The sequence below is a fragment of the Halichoeres trimaculatus genome, unplaced genomic scaffold, assembly GCF_033239565.1.
Source record: "Halichoeres trimaculatus isolate MK-OKI-2021-1 unplaced genomic scaffold, fHalTri1.1 fHalTri1_scaffold_8, whole genome shotgun sequence".
NCBI lineage: Eukaryota > Metazoa > Chordata > Actinopteri > Labriformes > Labridae > Halichoeres > Halichoeres trimaculatus.
Window position 1 is genome coordinate 25,024,373 of NW_027437186.1, and position 15,990 is coordinate 25,040,362.

At 40.2% G+C, this 15,990-nt stretch overlaps 2 protein-coding genes across 3 annotated transcripts in view; one reads left to right on the forward strand and one right to left on the reverse strand.

The window, feature by feature from the left end:
• LOC141795493 (E3 ubiquitin-protein ligase NEURL1-like) overlaps positions 1-4,456 on the forward strand; it is a 35,152-nt gene extending 30,696 nt beyond the window's left edge. Inside the window, exon 6 of the mRNA XM_074676396.1 lies at positions 396-4,456. Coding sequence (XP_074532497.1) covers positions 396-640 — 245 coding nt within the window. The 3' untranslated portion in view covers positions 641-4,456. The remainder of the gene's footprint in view (positions 1-395) is intronic.
• A 4,140-nt stretch (positions 4,457-8,596) lies between these two features.
• Positions 8,597-15,990, reverse strand: part of LOC141794872 (SH3 and PX domain-containing protein 2A-like) — a 56,580-nt gene continuing 49,186 nt past the window's right edge. For both annotated transcript variants that reach the window (XM_074675453.1, XM_074675452.1), the window contains 5 exons: positions 13,864-13,981; positions 13,426-13,754; positions 13,269-13,318; positions 12,179-12,298; positions 8,597-12,018 (listed from right to left, as the gene is read on the reverse strand). In XM_074675453.1, coding sequence (XP_074531554.1) covers positions 10,102-12,018; positions 12,179-12,298; positions 13,269-13,318; positions 13,426-13,754; positions 13,864-13,981 — 2,534 coding nt within the window. In that variant the 3' untranslated portion in view covers positions 8,597-10,101. The remainder of the gene's footprint in view (positions 12,019-12,178; positions 12,299-13,268; positions 13,319-13,425; positions 13,755-13,863; positions 13,982-15,990) is intronic.

Sequence of the window (15,990 nt, forward strand, 5' to 3'; positions counted from 1 at the left end):
TGTTTAATATATGAATTTGATTAAAGCGCTGACATGCAGGAGAGCAATAATCCAGCCAGAAGCACACAAACACAGACTGAACGCACAGCAAGACGTAAACTCTCAATTCACGTGTTTGCACATGAAGCAAATATTTACCTTGGTGATGTGAAGCAGTGATCCCTGACATCATTGCAGTCTGAAGCTGCAGGCAAAACAACAGGAAAAGTCTTGGCATATAATGTCGAAAGGAGAAGCGAATTGGATTACAGTCATGTAAAAGTTGTAGGACAGCTTGATCCGCAAAGGAAAACAAGAAGCAGGGTATTGACAGTTGATTTTCAAGGGGGGTAGTTTTTCATTTTGTCACTCACTCGAACCCACACCTCTAATGTGATTTTCTTTCACCACCTCAGGTACAACTCCAAGCTCTCCCTTCTCCAGCCAGCCAGAGTCCCCAACTTTTCTGTCCAGCTCTGGCTCTTGGAGTGACGAATGCACCATTTGCTATGAGAATGTGGTGGACACTGTCCTCTACGCCTGTGGACACATGTGTCTCTGCTATGCCTGTGGCCTCAAGCTAAAGAAGATGGCCAATGCATGCTGTCCCATCTGCAGGAGGACAATCAAAGACATTATCAAGACCTACAGGAGCACGTAGGGCTGTGATGAAAAACATGTCAAACAGTCAGGTTAAGCTCAAAAGTTTGTCAAAGCCATTTAGGACTTTTTAAAAGAGGGACACTGCACAAGTGAAACTCATGCTTGTTTCTATGTGCAATCTGGCTCAGGTACTCTACAGCAGGACTTTAACTCCATTATTTGAACATTTTCTATCTGAGGTACATCTTTTAAAGCTCACATTAGTTCCTACCTTTGATTCAGCAATGAGTCATCGGTTCATTAAGAAAACAGTGTGATCATTAGAAACCAAATATGTGCTACTTCAATCATTGCAGAAAGGACCAAACACATCACACTGACCCACTGTAGAATTGTCCAGGGACTTGGGATGTGTGTGTCTGGGAAAAGAGAAAGTAATCCAAAGAGACATTTGACCTACTTAACGCAGAGCAAAGGGATGCTAGCTCATGCACGAATGCCGGCAAATGACCATCGTCCACTGAAGCAAAATTCAGATCTTGTTGTGTCAAATGTTGGCAATGCCAAGTGGGGTCAACAGAAGCTTTACTTTGCAAAGTTTACCAAATTTATAATTTCTTTGTAGCTATTTGATGTTTCTTTGCCTACAGATGCTCATATTTATTGATCCCAGAAGCAAATACTTGCCATTGTTGGTCCCTGAGGAGCACAATTTCTCCAAGGCTGCAATAATAACAATAATACAAAAAAATCAAGGAAATGAATCCAGAGTTTCAATAGTCACTGCTTGTCAGAGATTACTGAGTTTAAGTGTTGTTAAGAGTAAGAACAATGTCTCTCTTGATCTGAAAGACAGCCAAGAAAAGATAGTTTTGTTGGAGTTTTCCTGAATGTTTCCTAAGGGCAATGAAGAATGAATAAAAGGGTAGCAAAGTTAATATTCGTCCCACTTCCAAAATAAACCAGTTTTGAAGGCAGAAAGAACTCGCTCAGACATAAAAATCACAGTAAAATGCCACAACCCGAAAGGGTAACTAAATCCTTAAAGTATGTGAAATAAATGAGGTGTATTTCTTTTTGGGGGGATAACTCGCTGCCTGCTGAGGTAGTTCGGTAAATTTCAAGCAGTGCGAGATTGTGCAAATTGTGAAAAAAAAAAGTGTTGTCACCGTAGAAGGTCACGCTTACAGCTGAATGAGCATGGGAATTAGCAATGAGGGAGCAAGGGAGGAGATCTGGGAGAGGATGTCATATGTTTGGGATGGAGACAGGGGAGGAAGGGCCACCTTTGCTATGCGTCTGCACATTGTTTCACGCAAAGAAAGTGTTGGCTCACTCATGCAAACCAGACACATCAGAGGTTTGTATGAATGCCTGTAAAATGTGAGACTTGAACAGTTTGTAAGTCCTGATTCCTGGCAGACGTCCCAGCTGTCTCTGGATGCTGTAATTGAACAAAAAGCATTGGAATAAACATTGGTGGGCAGAGGGTTATTTTTAAAATGCTGAAAAAGCACACAGGATATGTAATCAACCTTGTTCTCACTGTAAGAAATCCATAAAACAGCAAACCACAGATGGCTTCACATCTTCAGGTTACACACATCTCTTTCAAATGTACACTAAATAAGAATTTCATCTTTCAGTAATGATGTATTTCATTTCACAGTGGAAAATAGCCTGTGTGCAGTCAGCGACAGGGATTTTGTTTGTCATTGTAGGACATTGTGAGTATTTCTCTGCATATCAGTTTCTTAGTGCTGCTCTCTGTCAGTAAAAGCATACTCCAAGGACATTTTCTGTTGACTAATCTCATGCATTATGTACTGCTTTTGAATTGTTAAGAAGATTTTTTCGGGTGTTATTTTGGCCTTGCTGAACATTACGCAGTAATTTGTAAAGTACTACATGCTGATTTGTTATTTTCCAAGGTGTGGAAGCTTGTCATCTCACCACTTTGGAGTTGAAATTATCAGTTATGTTGTAAGTTTGTTTGGGTAACAGTAAGTTTCCGTATGTGCCTTTGAAAAGAGAAGTCTGGCTAAGGTCTGGTCTGCTAGGCTCCTCACTGTGAGAACCAGGACAAACACTGAGGTTAGCAATCAACTAAAAGTCACTCTCATGTGGTCGTGATGTGAGCTGGCATAACCACATAATCTATGTGTCATGTCTGACGATGAAATAAACATTTTTTGTAGCGTTCTGGGATTTTGCTTACTGCTAAGATGAAATGTTAAAGAACTGCCTTGTTCCCTCAGTCACTGCATTTTGTAATACTGGAATTTTGTTGCTCTGCCTTTACAGTAATACACTTTTTTTTTTCTCCGACCAAATCAGACTTGGCTAATGAAAATTGATAGAAAATGGTTTTGATGAGTGTAATATGACCTGTACATTATGAGGTTTATTTATTTTGTCAGTGCTACTATAAAGAAATATCACTGTTTGTTTGTTACTTATGGCTTAGTTAAGTGTCCAAAAAGTAGGACTTTTCTCTATTGTTGCATAGTTAAAGGTTATAGAAATGTTTGTACCCTTAGCGAGTCTGTCAGCTTAAACTTTTCTGAAAGGTTCGACATATTGGAAAATATGAACCATTACCAGCTGGAGGGGAGGGAATGTAACTCATAATTATTATGCTGCGTACAATTAGTTTAAATAGTATTTATTCTGGAAATAATGTAAATAATGTTATAACACATTTTTCTGATGGGAGTATTTTAACTTTTGATAACTTTTGTTGTTTTATGCTAGTAGCCTACTTTTACATTTAAAACACAGGACTTTTAGCCTACTCGTAGTGAAGTATTTTCGTATTGTGGTATAAGTGACGACTTGTACTAAAAGTATTTGATATTTTTATTGTGTTAAGTAACAATTTAATAGCAGTGTGACAATGTTGGGGATGGAGATTTATCGCCTGAACTTGATTCAGAATTCAACTGACACAACTAGCCAACTTAGCTGCGCATCTGCTAGCTAAAGAGCAAGAGAGAGGAGAATTATGACAACCTTAAAAGAGTGAGCTTGAATTCATAAGGCAGGACTGGACAGCAAAAAAGCATTAGTGATGCTTTTTTTCTGCATCATGTGTTGTAAAAATGACTGGTTGCTAAGGAGTAAGGTAAATTAACTTAAAAAGTCAGTGAGTGTCATGTTTGTCCACAAATTTGGTCTGCAAAAATGATCTGTTATTGCAAATAAAAGCTGAATTAGTAATTTTTCTTCTTCCAAACCTTTCACCTTCATATCTTTTTGAGATCTACAAGGCTAAACAGCCAACTTATATTACGTTAATACAAAAAGGTTGTGGTCCTTTATGAGCTTTAAACCAATTTTCCTTTATTTTCTGCTGCCTGTAAAAATCCCTTCATCCATAACTGTTTATTTTCTTAAACTGTTTTTAAAAAGTGAGATACAATATCTAAAAGGCTAACATTTAAAAAAAAATCTTTAGAGTACTCTATAGTGTAACCTTTGAACAATTGCTAGCTGCAACATGTTCATAGGCTTAATGCTAAGCTAGTTTACTGTAGTGACAACAAACTGGGTGAATAAGAGCTTGGTATTTTTTCCAGAAATCCTCCACCAGAAAACAAATAATAATTTATTTCCCAAACATGGTTTTACAAGCTGGTAAAATGTCTTTTGCTAGCATACGATTGCTCAAATTTTATTTGTCCTGCTTGTACATATTTAAATTGATCATGAATTTGTGTGAAGTAGCCTGTTAAGTTTTTTTGTTTGTTTTTAAGCGTAAAACTCTGTTTTTCAAATGTGACCAAATATTTGCAGTCACTGTGTTTGACGGACAAGATAAATTACTTCAAACTCCAGTACCCTGGGCCTTGGATTTATAACAGCTGTTGAAAACTCAAAAAGATTAATAATGTTCAGTTAGTTTAATAAAGTTCAAGTCTGAATCATTCGCTATGTGGCCCTATTGTTTTTTTTTTCACTTGAAATGTTATTTCACACCCAAAAAGCTCTGCCTCAGATGCTGAAGAAGCCTATCCCTTATCTTTTTAGTCTTTTGGCTTAAACTGAATTGAAAAAAGTCAAAACTGGCCATTTCCATTTCAACAGTCATTATGTTTTATGCAAAGTAAGTAACTGAAGTCAATCTGGCACAAACGCTGGAAAACGAGAAAACATTATTGCCATTACCTTTTCCCATAATGTACATTACACAAATGGTTGATGTAGCCTCTTAGGCAAGAAAATTCAAATTGTGCAACAGTTAGAGAACAAAATGTAGCCATCTTTTAGATGCTTAACATCCAACACAATCACTCACCACAGTAGTATACTTGACTAACACTCTGCCATATAGTATATGAATAACAAAGGCAAGGGCTTTTAGTAAACAGCTATAACTCACAGAGAAACTGTTTAGAGTCGCGGTATGTAGACCTGGCCAGCGTGAACATCATCTGTTATTTACTACCCTGCAGGCCTGGCTCTAATGCAGCTCTGTTTAATGCTGCACTCCAATACAGCCTATGACGTGCAGACATGAAACAGGCTGCAGTGGCGGCCGTTCATAGCCAAGTGCTCTTAGAGGTGAGGGGGAAACACACAGCCAGGGCCTGTTTCGGTGACATGAATACAGTATTTCTCTCTGCTGTCTGTGTACACATAGACTTTCCACTCAGACCTCTCAGTGAACCTGGCTGCAGGCCTTCTGAAGGCTTAAAGGCTTGGCAGTCTTGTTTGAGCTGTGTTGTGGTATCTCTTCTAGACAGCTATTTGGTCAAACAGACACTGTCAATTAAGGTATCAAATTTGTATTCCAAAAAAGCCAGACAGTATCGATCTGGAATTTTAACCAGGCATCACACAGTCAGAACTGGAGTTTGTTCCTCTGTTGCAGTTAAGACTTTAAGCTTTTGATGTTCAGCGTGATGTAAAATCTTTTTCTCTGTCAGACTTGCTGTGTCGAGGGACACACTGTGAGAAGGAGTGCAATTATATCAAAAAGTAGAACTTTGTTCATAGTCTCAAACATCAGCTGAGGGATCTCACCCATACACCATCTCATTACTGTGTTGATGGAAACAAAGGTGAAGGTTACTGGGGTGCTGTGCTCTATGTACAATGAGAAGCTGCGTGCTGCTGCCCTCCAGAGGCCATACACAACTACAGCAACTGCTTAACTATGCAAAACCATTAGCAATGTACTTCAACATTTTCAGGCACGTGATGCAGAATGCCCCTTTCAAGGGCTAATCTAATATATTTCTGCTTATTGATAATGCGAATTAAAATAGACATTTGCAGTGGGCAAGTATATCTATTTTAAACCTTTGAAAAGAAAAAAAATGCAGAAAAAAAGATTTGGCCCTAGAATTTCTACTGTTTCCGCACATCAGTATTTCAGACTGGTGTTCTTCTTACATTATTTTTCTTTCAAATTAAAACAACTTTTACACGCAAGAAATACCCACACGTTTACACAGAGCCATTTCGACAAACATGTTGCTACAATGATAAGCAGGCACACAAAACTCTGTTCCAGGCCAGTGAGTGCAGTATCAGTGTCGAGATCCCAGTAGAGGAAACAGCCAGTGGGATGGACATATTTCACATTAAATTCCTCTGGGCTGTATATCTTATTATGTTTCAGGCTCCAAATCTAATATATCAGCAATATGAAGTGTCTGACACAGGAAAACCAACACCAGTTTTTGATATGGTAGTTCTGTGATTATATCTGAAGGGGACAATATTGTTGGCCAATTCTACTCCTTGCTTGTAACAAAAACTTTTGCTTTGTCACTTGATGCTAAATTAAGCAGCCCAGCAACCATGAAATAAAAAGCAATCTAAATCAATGTCAGATGTGCAGATTTTTCCAGAAGCAGAGGCAGCCAATGGAGGCATATTAGAGTGACTCGCATAGATATATGACTGTGCTGTGAGTAAGAAATGAAAGGGATGCTATGCAACCAAGTGTGGCTGAATTTATTTGCCTACCAGCATCAAGCTGGTCAGGCCCTTTAACTGTACTGCATACGCAATAGGGTTGAGTCATAATTTTCAAATATTTGAATAATAACTATAAAAAAGAAAGCAACAGTTTCAACACCATATTTATCCATTCATTTTCTGAACCGCTCATCGCGGGTGGCTGGAGCCTATCCCAGCTGTCATTGGGCGAGAGGCGGCGTAAACCCTGGACTGTTCGCCAGTCAGTCATAGGGCTGACACAGACAGACAGTCAACCATTCACACACACCTACAGACAATTTAGAATGACCCATTAACCTGATGAGCATGTTAGTGGACTGTACGAGGAAGCCAGAGGACCCAGAGAGAACCCACGCATGCACAGGGAGAACATGCAACATGCAAACTCCACACAGAGAGGCCCACCGGCCAAGCTGGGTATGTAACCAGTGACCTTATAGCTGTGAGGCTGCAGCACTGTTGCGCCACTGTGCAGCCCTCAACACCAAATCATTTTTTCCCTCACTATTTTGTTTTACCAGACTTAAATATTGTACAACCGCCACTCGGTAGCGGTGGACTATCTGAAGGTTACCTGAGTAGGCTACTGCCAGTTAATAACAACGAAGAAGAAATTAACGTACCTACCGGTGCAACAGGTGTTGTTCTGCGATTTAGGACCTGTAGAAAGTGTGAAGCCTTTGGCTCTTCCAAACCGGCTACAAAACTAGCAGTGTCCACTGATTTGGTGAATGGTTAGTATGGCTAATAAGTAGTATGTGAAAAATATCTGCAGTATGCCAAAATCCCCCCGATCTCCTACTGATGTCAGAATGCTGCGTAGCAGTCCGCCCGGCATGTTTCCCACACTGGACGGCATTGTTCGTCTTCTTTTTCTGTAGATTGCGGGTAAATCTCGGATTTTTGTGCAATACCGCCACCTACTGGGATAAATCAACTCTACAACTACAATACAACAACACTAACAGTTGAGTCCGCGAGATAGAAGTAAAGTAAGGTGAAAGAAACACCGGTGTAACTGTTCACTTCTAGTGACCATCTCAGGTCACTGTTTACTTCCACAAAAATCATTTAAGTCCACATAAGCTGCTTAAACCTTTCTACATGTGGATTCTATGGGAGCGTTTTTTTTTTCTTCAATAAATGATGTAACTTTTGAGTTAATATTAATATCAAACATGATTACCTCTGCTGTGGTATAATTTTGTGCATTTTCTCATTGTTTTGTTCATAAAACAGGACCTTCCCCAAATTAGCTTTTCTACATGAATTTAAAATGTACTCTAAGCCACTAAAAATAATGAAAACACAAAACTATTACTATTACTATTGCAATTACTATTCTAACACACTAAATTAATTATATAAAATGCCCCATCCATTTATCTTGAATGCCAATATGTACCCATGGTTTGTAAATTTATAATAAAGTTTTTATAAAAAGAAAGAAAAATCCATCAGTTGTACTTCCACTTTCCTGAAACTGAAAACCAACATAGTAAACTACAAAACAGGGCAAAAGAATAGTCATACTACATCTAAAAGTATTAGGCAGTATACAGTTCCCTCTTATTAGCTTTTGCCCTTTTTTACATGTCGAAATAAACTGCCTTCACTGTTATCACTCTGTTGCACTCAGTATTGCTGTAATTTCATTCATACATCCAGAGACATGCTTTGTCGCACGGATATTTGCACTGACATTTTTGCAGACCATGCTAGTTGTGTGTAGAATAACCTCTGGTCCCTTGCTGTTAAACACGTTACCCATTTTGGTGAATTTTGCTGTCTGCGGTGAGGGCCTTCATCTATCTGATAGCACTCTTTTGTGCCAAGTTTCCATTCTATCTTTACATTGTATAAGCTGATAATGCTTTCTTATATCACCAGAGAAGCATCGACAGTAGCCAAGACGCTGCAACATGCTACCTGGATAGGCTAATGGGCTAGCTACCAGCTGAGGCTGAAGTTAGAGACTGGCATCTGGCCCTCCAAAGGGCCATCCTGATGGGTAGGCAACACACAGCTAAAAACAATACCAACGATTGTTCAAAAGTGCATTTATTTAAGTCATTCTTTGGCACTTCAGTTATCATCACTGAACACACGGTAAACATTAAACAAAAGTGAGCATCCCACTAATACTGTCGCTGCAATGTCAAATTTACTGCCCAGCAGAAATTCAATGTGCTTTTGAAATTAACAGAGCAGTTCTTATAAATGTTTAGCCTTTGTTGATAATATATATTTTATTTGTAGATGCCTTAACATGATAATAAAATAAGAGACCATAAGACTTTTACGTCATGAATAAATACAATTTTCACTGTCATCAATGAAATTTCAATATGGACAATTCAGCGTAAATAAAAGCTGGAAGTTTAAGGGGAGATCATTGTTGATTGTTTTTACATATAACCATAATCAGAGATGCTCACAGATTGTTAAGTTTAGATATTATTAAACACTCAAAAGGATAAAATAATTCACATACAGAAGACATACAATATGAAATGATTTTAAACATGCAAAAGACAGCACCAAGATGAGACTAACACAAAGCAGCTTTGGCATAGCTGATAGCCTAGCATTGCCAGACTCAGCCTGCTCATAGTTATTTTCACTGGCAGGTGGGTCTGGATCCGCAGTCATTCTTGACTATGTCCCACTAATCTCAGGTATACCTGAGGAATCAGAGTTTTTATTTAGAAAATAGGCTGGTCACATAGCATGATGCAACAGGAGCTGCATCAGTCTTACATGAGCAACCAAGATTGCAGCTTCTGCCAGGGAAAGGAAACTGAATATGCTATTTCAGCCATTTTAACAACTGTATGATGTACATTCAAACACATGCTGCTGACTGTGAAGATTTTCTACCACTCTGAGGCATGTCACATGCTCTGTGCTTTGATTGTTTGTAGGTCTTTCAAATCACACCCAAAGGCACTTCCACATGCTAATGCCCCTGGTAAAAAAAAAAATGAATAGAATGGATCCAGACCAATTCACCAAGGTGAATGGGTCAGGCAATATCAGGCCAATTAACTGAGATTTTCTGTAAAGAGGAGAAAAAGTTTTTATTTCAACAGCCAAAGGCGTCGTCAGTATAATGAATAATTTTAAACATGCAGTAAGCTTTAAATGCTTAAAAAGTTACAAAAAATACATTATAAACTTAATGAGAAGGGTTCAAGGCATGAACACAAAACAACATCTTAGTTCAAGTTAAAGGTAAGTACTGAAGAATTTTTATTAAATCATTCTTCTGCCCTCTGGTGTTCTCTTTGGCTGTGTCACTAAGTCCCATTATATTGTTCCTAATGCATCATCTCAGGCACTGTATTATGTTGACTCATTTCAACAGATGTCTTATTTCATTTCAAAGTCACAATTTTAACTGTCTGCTCATTTTGGCAAAGGTACCAAGTGGGATTCCAATCCTTCTGTAATGTGTCAGGATTAGCCTTTTTTTTCACAAAAGAAATGCATCTGTTTGAGTAGTCTTTACACGCATGGTTAGAGTTCTGCCAGCTCAACACATGAGTGCTAGTGCTTTCTCTCGAGGTAATTTGAAGGAACCCATCCTTTCCTTGGTCTGCCATTGTCCAGAATCTTACAGTACCACCAACCATTGGGGTTTCTTTCCAGGACCTCAAGACTCGTTCCCTCAGGAAATCCCATGGTTTCCTCATCCCCATGGTAATCTGCTATAGAAACATACACCTCTCTGAGGTTGTTGTGGATGATGTGGGGCTTTGGTTTCACTGTAGATACAGGGATGGCATTCTTCTGAGAGCTAAGGCCAAGAGACTCAGAGCTACCAGTACAAAATCTGTTCTTGATGGGTAGTGCTATGTTGTTTGGTGCCTGGCTGCGTGGTGCTGTGCCAAACGAGGCATTGCGTCGCACTGTGGGGCTTGAACGAGGATGGTCAGTGGAGTTAAGGGACTCGTTTCTTCTGAGAGAGCCCACAGGACTTGGACCATCCCTGATTGGGGCTGATATGAAGACAGACTGAGGTCTGACCACCTGCTGCTGTTTAGTGCTATTTTGCTTCCGTGAACCAAACAAGCCAATGGATTTTGAGAGGCCACCAGGGGGCTTGGAGGGGATGGGTGGGGTGACCTTCTTAAGGCTTTGGTTGATGTTGTTTAGCACCTGCACCCTCTGTTCATTCTTCTCCAGGCTGTTGGACTTGCTAAGGCTTCCAGGTTTGGTCGGGGTACCATCAGATTCAGTCCCTGCCATGTCATCTTGTTGCCTGATGGGCTCCAGGTAATAAGTTGGAGCCCATCCCTCTGCATCCCCCCAGCGGATATACCACCAGCCACTCTCCTGTTTCTCCACCACCTCCACCTCTACTCCAGCAGGGAAGCTGATCTCAGTATCTTGGACTTTCTCATAGGGATCTGTGGTGCGATACAAGCTACAGCCTTCCAGGTCAGAGTCTCCCCGACTGCCTTTTGAATAGATCGAAGACAGGTCAGATGTACTCTGAGAGGAAAAGGAGTCTTCTGAGGAGATGACTGATGCTGTCTCAGAGTCTTCCCCTTTTGTTTTTGTCCCATTCTTCAGCTGCCCTGTTGGCCGCAGCTGTCTTCTCAAGGTGCTGATGTCCATCTTCTCTGCACTGGATGCCTTGGCTAGTTGTGGTTTAGGTCTTACCACCGGCTTTGGTTTAGAAGAAGACTTGGCAGAAGAGGATGACTTGCCCTCGTCTTGGTCTTTCTTTGTTCTGGAGAGATCAGGGGTGGACTCAGTAGAGGCAGATTTGGGACTAGAGGCCTCTTCAGCTTTGGTTGGCAATTGACTCCCATTTAAGTCAATCTTAAACTTATTTCCTGCAGGTCTCCATCCACTTGATGTGGGGCTTGAAGTCTTGCTGGTTTCTGATACGGCACTTGTTTTGGAAGAATTGGAATCCCTGCTGCACTGTCTCTCTGGTGTATCCCTGAAAGGTCTGAAGCCATCATTCTCGTAAATACACTCGTCTTCTGCCTCTGCTTCATGACCATCTTCAAATGACTCACCCATCTTAAAGGAGGCACTGTGAAGTGAAGAAGCTGGAGAAGGCTTGGGAGAAAGATGGGATCCCTTCTCCAAGGAATTGTCCTCATTCTTTGCATCCACCAAGGAGCTTTCTCCCCTCAGAAACTCAAACTCAGACTCTAGATCTAGATCACCAATGGCAGGGACATCATATTCTGGCTCTTCATACACAGGCCTCCCTGGGGACACTGGAGACTCAGGGGCTTCAGACCCAGGGCTGCTGGGAGGTGCAGTCTCCACTGAGTCTTGCTTCTTGACTGGTGGAGCAGGGGGTGGGACTTTTGGACGGCACAGAGTGCTTGTTCTTCTAACCAGATTGGGTTTTTTGCGCTTGTCAATGTAGGAGCAGGGAGCCCAGCCCTCTTTCTCTCCTATTTGAACATACCACCATCCACCAGAGTTCTTCTCAATGACCTAAAACACAATGTCAAACAGCTGTTAATTTGATGACCCTTTAATAATAATTCCCTTTGATTCTGATTTTTCTTTCTGGCCTGAAAAGTAACTGTGATGTGATAAGTTGAAATCTAAGTTTAAGTTTTGTGTAGTTAAAAGGTTTAAAACGAGTTCTTACTTCTGCTTTCTGCCCTCCATTGAATGTAATGCCATCAGATATGCAGGACTGGAAATCTGCAATGGTGTAATACTCTGCTTCAACTGCAGGGGGCTCTGGTGGGGAGGGCAACTGGAAACCCTGAAAATGTGATGTGAAATTATTGCATATTAATTCCAAAAAATATGATCTTGTAAGCAAATAAAGCATGATGATTTCTATTTCTAAAGCCATACAAAGTCTTTAGCAGTGAGCATATATTTGACACTTTTTTCAGTGACATACTCAATCACATGTAAACCATACTAAGACAATACACTCTATGGCACCTAATTATCATCATCATATCTCCCTCTCAGATGTTGTTAAACATGGCCTACTTTTGTACTACTTCATTCCAGTCGCCATGTTCCTCCCTCTGTTACCCCCTTAGTGCTTTAGTGCTAAGTGGCCAATGGCTTCAGGCTTGAAAAGTATACCCATAGATCAGTGGTGGAATAAGTATTAGCATTTACTTTATTCTCCAAACCTCAAATTAGCCTTTGAGTTTTGCCCGAACCTGATGCATGATGTACTTAATCATTATGGACTTGTAAGTTTGTAGTTCAACAATGGGTAAAGATAGTACACACATACTGCTAGGGATGGGTACTAATTCAGGTACTTTTATGGGTAATGACGGAATTCTGTCAAAAGTACTGAGTACCGATTCACGAAAAATCAAAAGGTACCATGTTTAGGTACCAAAATGCATCCTTGTGACTGAGGGAGTGGAAGAGTAGGCAATTTTCCATACTGGACATGAACACAGCATTGCAAGGTTATACACTGAAGAATAAATATCTAAAACTGAAAAAAAAAAAGTTTTATTATGAAACAAATTGGTTATTTTCTACCGCATAAACACCAAAAACTACAAAAAATTGGTACCGTTGAGTACCAATACCGACTGCCAGGTACCAGGCATGGCTACCATATTGTTTCAAATGTGAGAGGTACCCATCCCTACACACTGCAATTTAAAATTTCTCACAGGTTATGTCCCAGCCCCTAGCAATGATAGTCAACCTTCAATTAATGTATTGATGGATAAAATATCACACAGTCCTACCAGGGTTGCATCTCTTCGTGGAGGGGGTTTCTGCCTGAGAACTGGGGAACCTTTAAAACAATCACAGAGGGACAACAATTGTTTTTTTCATATAAAACAGTTTGGTGTGGACTTTTGCAGAGCAACAGATACAAGCATTTACAGTTAAATGATTTACCAATTTCCACCCGATGTGGTGCGATGCGGGCTATAGCTGGTGATGCAGGTTCTACTTTACTTTTTCCCTCCTGTGGAGTACTTGAAGGACTGGATTCAGCACAAGGGATGGGCAAACTGATCTCCTTCTTGGCCACCTGGGGGCTCTCTGGGACACCTTCGGTCTGCATGTCTTTCTCACTGGAGGCTTTCTTGTTGAGCAGGTTACTGATCTCCATGATGTTACCGATGATCTCCACTGGGCCTGTAACGTTCTTCTTGCGGGGAGAGAAGTCATCCTTCATCTTCTTCAGGTAAGAAGCTGGAGCCCAGCCCTCTTTGTCCTGGTACCTTTATAACAAGTTGGAAGAGAAACAAAGAAGAAAGAACAACCTTTCAATTTTAATAATCTTTAGGAAGAAAAAATAACAACATCTGCAGTGAGTGGTCAAAGGCTCACCTGATGAACCACCAGCCTTCCAGATTCTTCTGAATCACCTCCACAATGGCTCCTTTCTCAAAGGCAATTTCATCCTTGCCCTGGCTGATGTATGGCTGCACAGTTACGTACTTCTCCTCTGCAATAGCCAGAGCAGAGAATGAGATTACTGCGGCAGTGAAATCTTTAAGGACGAAAGTATCATTGGAGAGGAAAAAGAGAAGGAAGTGTGTACTCTATAAGTATATATATATATTTTTATTTAACACAGATGGTAACATATCTTCCTTTCAACAGCAACTTGGCTGCCAGATCCTGGATAACATGGACTATAAGTTTAAATGATCTTTGGTACATAAGAGTTATGTGTCATATTTTTTTATAAAATTCATATGGATGTAACTAAACATTTGTTTTTAGAAAACATGTTATTTTCATGATACAAAGGAACCACCTGTCTACACTAGATGCAAAGAGATCTCCTGTTGTGATGTGAGGGACAAAAGGTGTTGTATTTTTAGTCAGAGCCGCCTCTTTTTTTTGTTGCTTTCCTTCACCATAGCCTCTCAAGTAAACAATGAGGAAACATAAAAGAAAGTTTGGACCAAACAGAACAACCCTGGGAGATTCCCTCTTGATTTAGCCGCCCAATACCACATTTACCTCACTGCATTTTACAAGAAACAAACATTGTGGTTTATGTCATTCAACACGCTTGCACTGTAAAAGCTATTGGGGATTTCTTTGTGGTCATGAGGATTGGAGGGAAAAATTAGAACCAATGATGCTTTTGATTCCCCTTTCAACATTAAAGCATTGTGCTCAGAAAACTAAAAGAAGACGTCATCCTTTCAAGTTTGGGACAAACTGTAGCCTGCCAGAGAAACCGGACAAACCAAAAAAAAGACTTCTCAAAACTTTCACTGTCTTTGACAATTGTTAGAGACCATAACAATCAAGGCCAAGGTAAATATGGAATGGTATTTTGGTGATGAGGAAAGTCAAGCAAGGTATATTCCCTCAGTTTTGTTGTCACCAAGAGTGACAGCAAAAAGTTGCTTGCACTGTTTAAATTTGTGAAAAGATACTAGTTTAGTATCAGGTATAAGTGATACATTACGCCTGTTTAGGTTTGTTTTGTGCTTTTGCAACTGATGATATGATATATAAAATCATGTGATTTTATGGTTAAGGTAAATCAAAAACTATTTATCTGAAATAATGAGATAAATAAGTTAAGGTAGTGGGAAAACACCTGAGAATACAGGACAGAGTGATTGAGGTGTAAGTAAACATGTCCACTTAAGGCTTGTGGATGAAATGATGATCATTTACATTTTGACCAAAGACAACTGCAGCACATGGGGCCATCCAGTGTCCTCGGCTTTGTTGCATAACTTATCCTCACTCTTAATAGACAGCAGAGGCTCCATGCTGATTTATACATTCCCAAGAGGCAAAGGGACAGAGCAAAAACACAATTTCCTGTCATTATAGCAATTCCTGTCTAAACACAGCCAGCAGAGGAAGGAGAGGCGTGTTCACATAAAAAGTGCTGTTCTGTTTGCTGTATGCACAAGAATCAACAGTCTGGTGACACATTTTTTCCATTCTGTGTTCCTTACACACGTTTCCACTGTAGTGTAAGAGCTGACCGGGTGTGGGATGGTAATTCCCTTAACTTGCAAAAACTACAGAAGACTCCACGCTAAAGGATATTTCAGAACGCTTTATTTTCCTTTTGCCTGCTTCTTCCGGCCCTTTTTGTGTTGTGGCTGGTAAAACATTTCCCTCTCACCAGCCTCCCCTCAAACAATATCCAGCCGTGCAATGAAGGGAAACTCTGAATCAGATGTTATGTTAACCACAACATGCATCGCCTGCATCAGTGTTATAAATTATTTTTGTGGAGTCAGCAAAATATCTTTTTTTTTCTTCTAACACAAAGCAGGATTTCAGTGCTGGGCTGGAAACAACTCTCTGTCTCCACTCCAGAGAGCAGCATCCACTGCCAAGAGCAAAGTTTGGGCTGAACTCAATAGCCTATCCTCACTCCTCTGTCAGGCATCCAAATGCATCTCCGTGGCCTTTGTCAGGAGAACACGTGCAAGTTTGTGATTAAGAATACGACTTTTTTTCTGATAAATA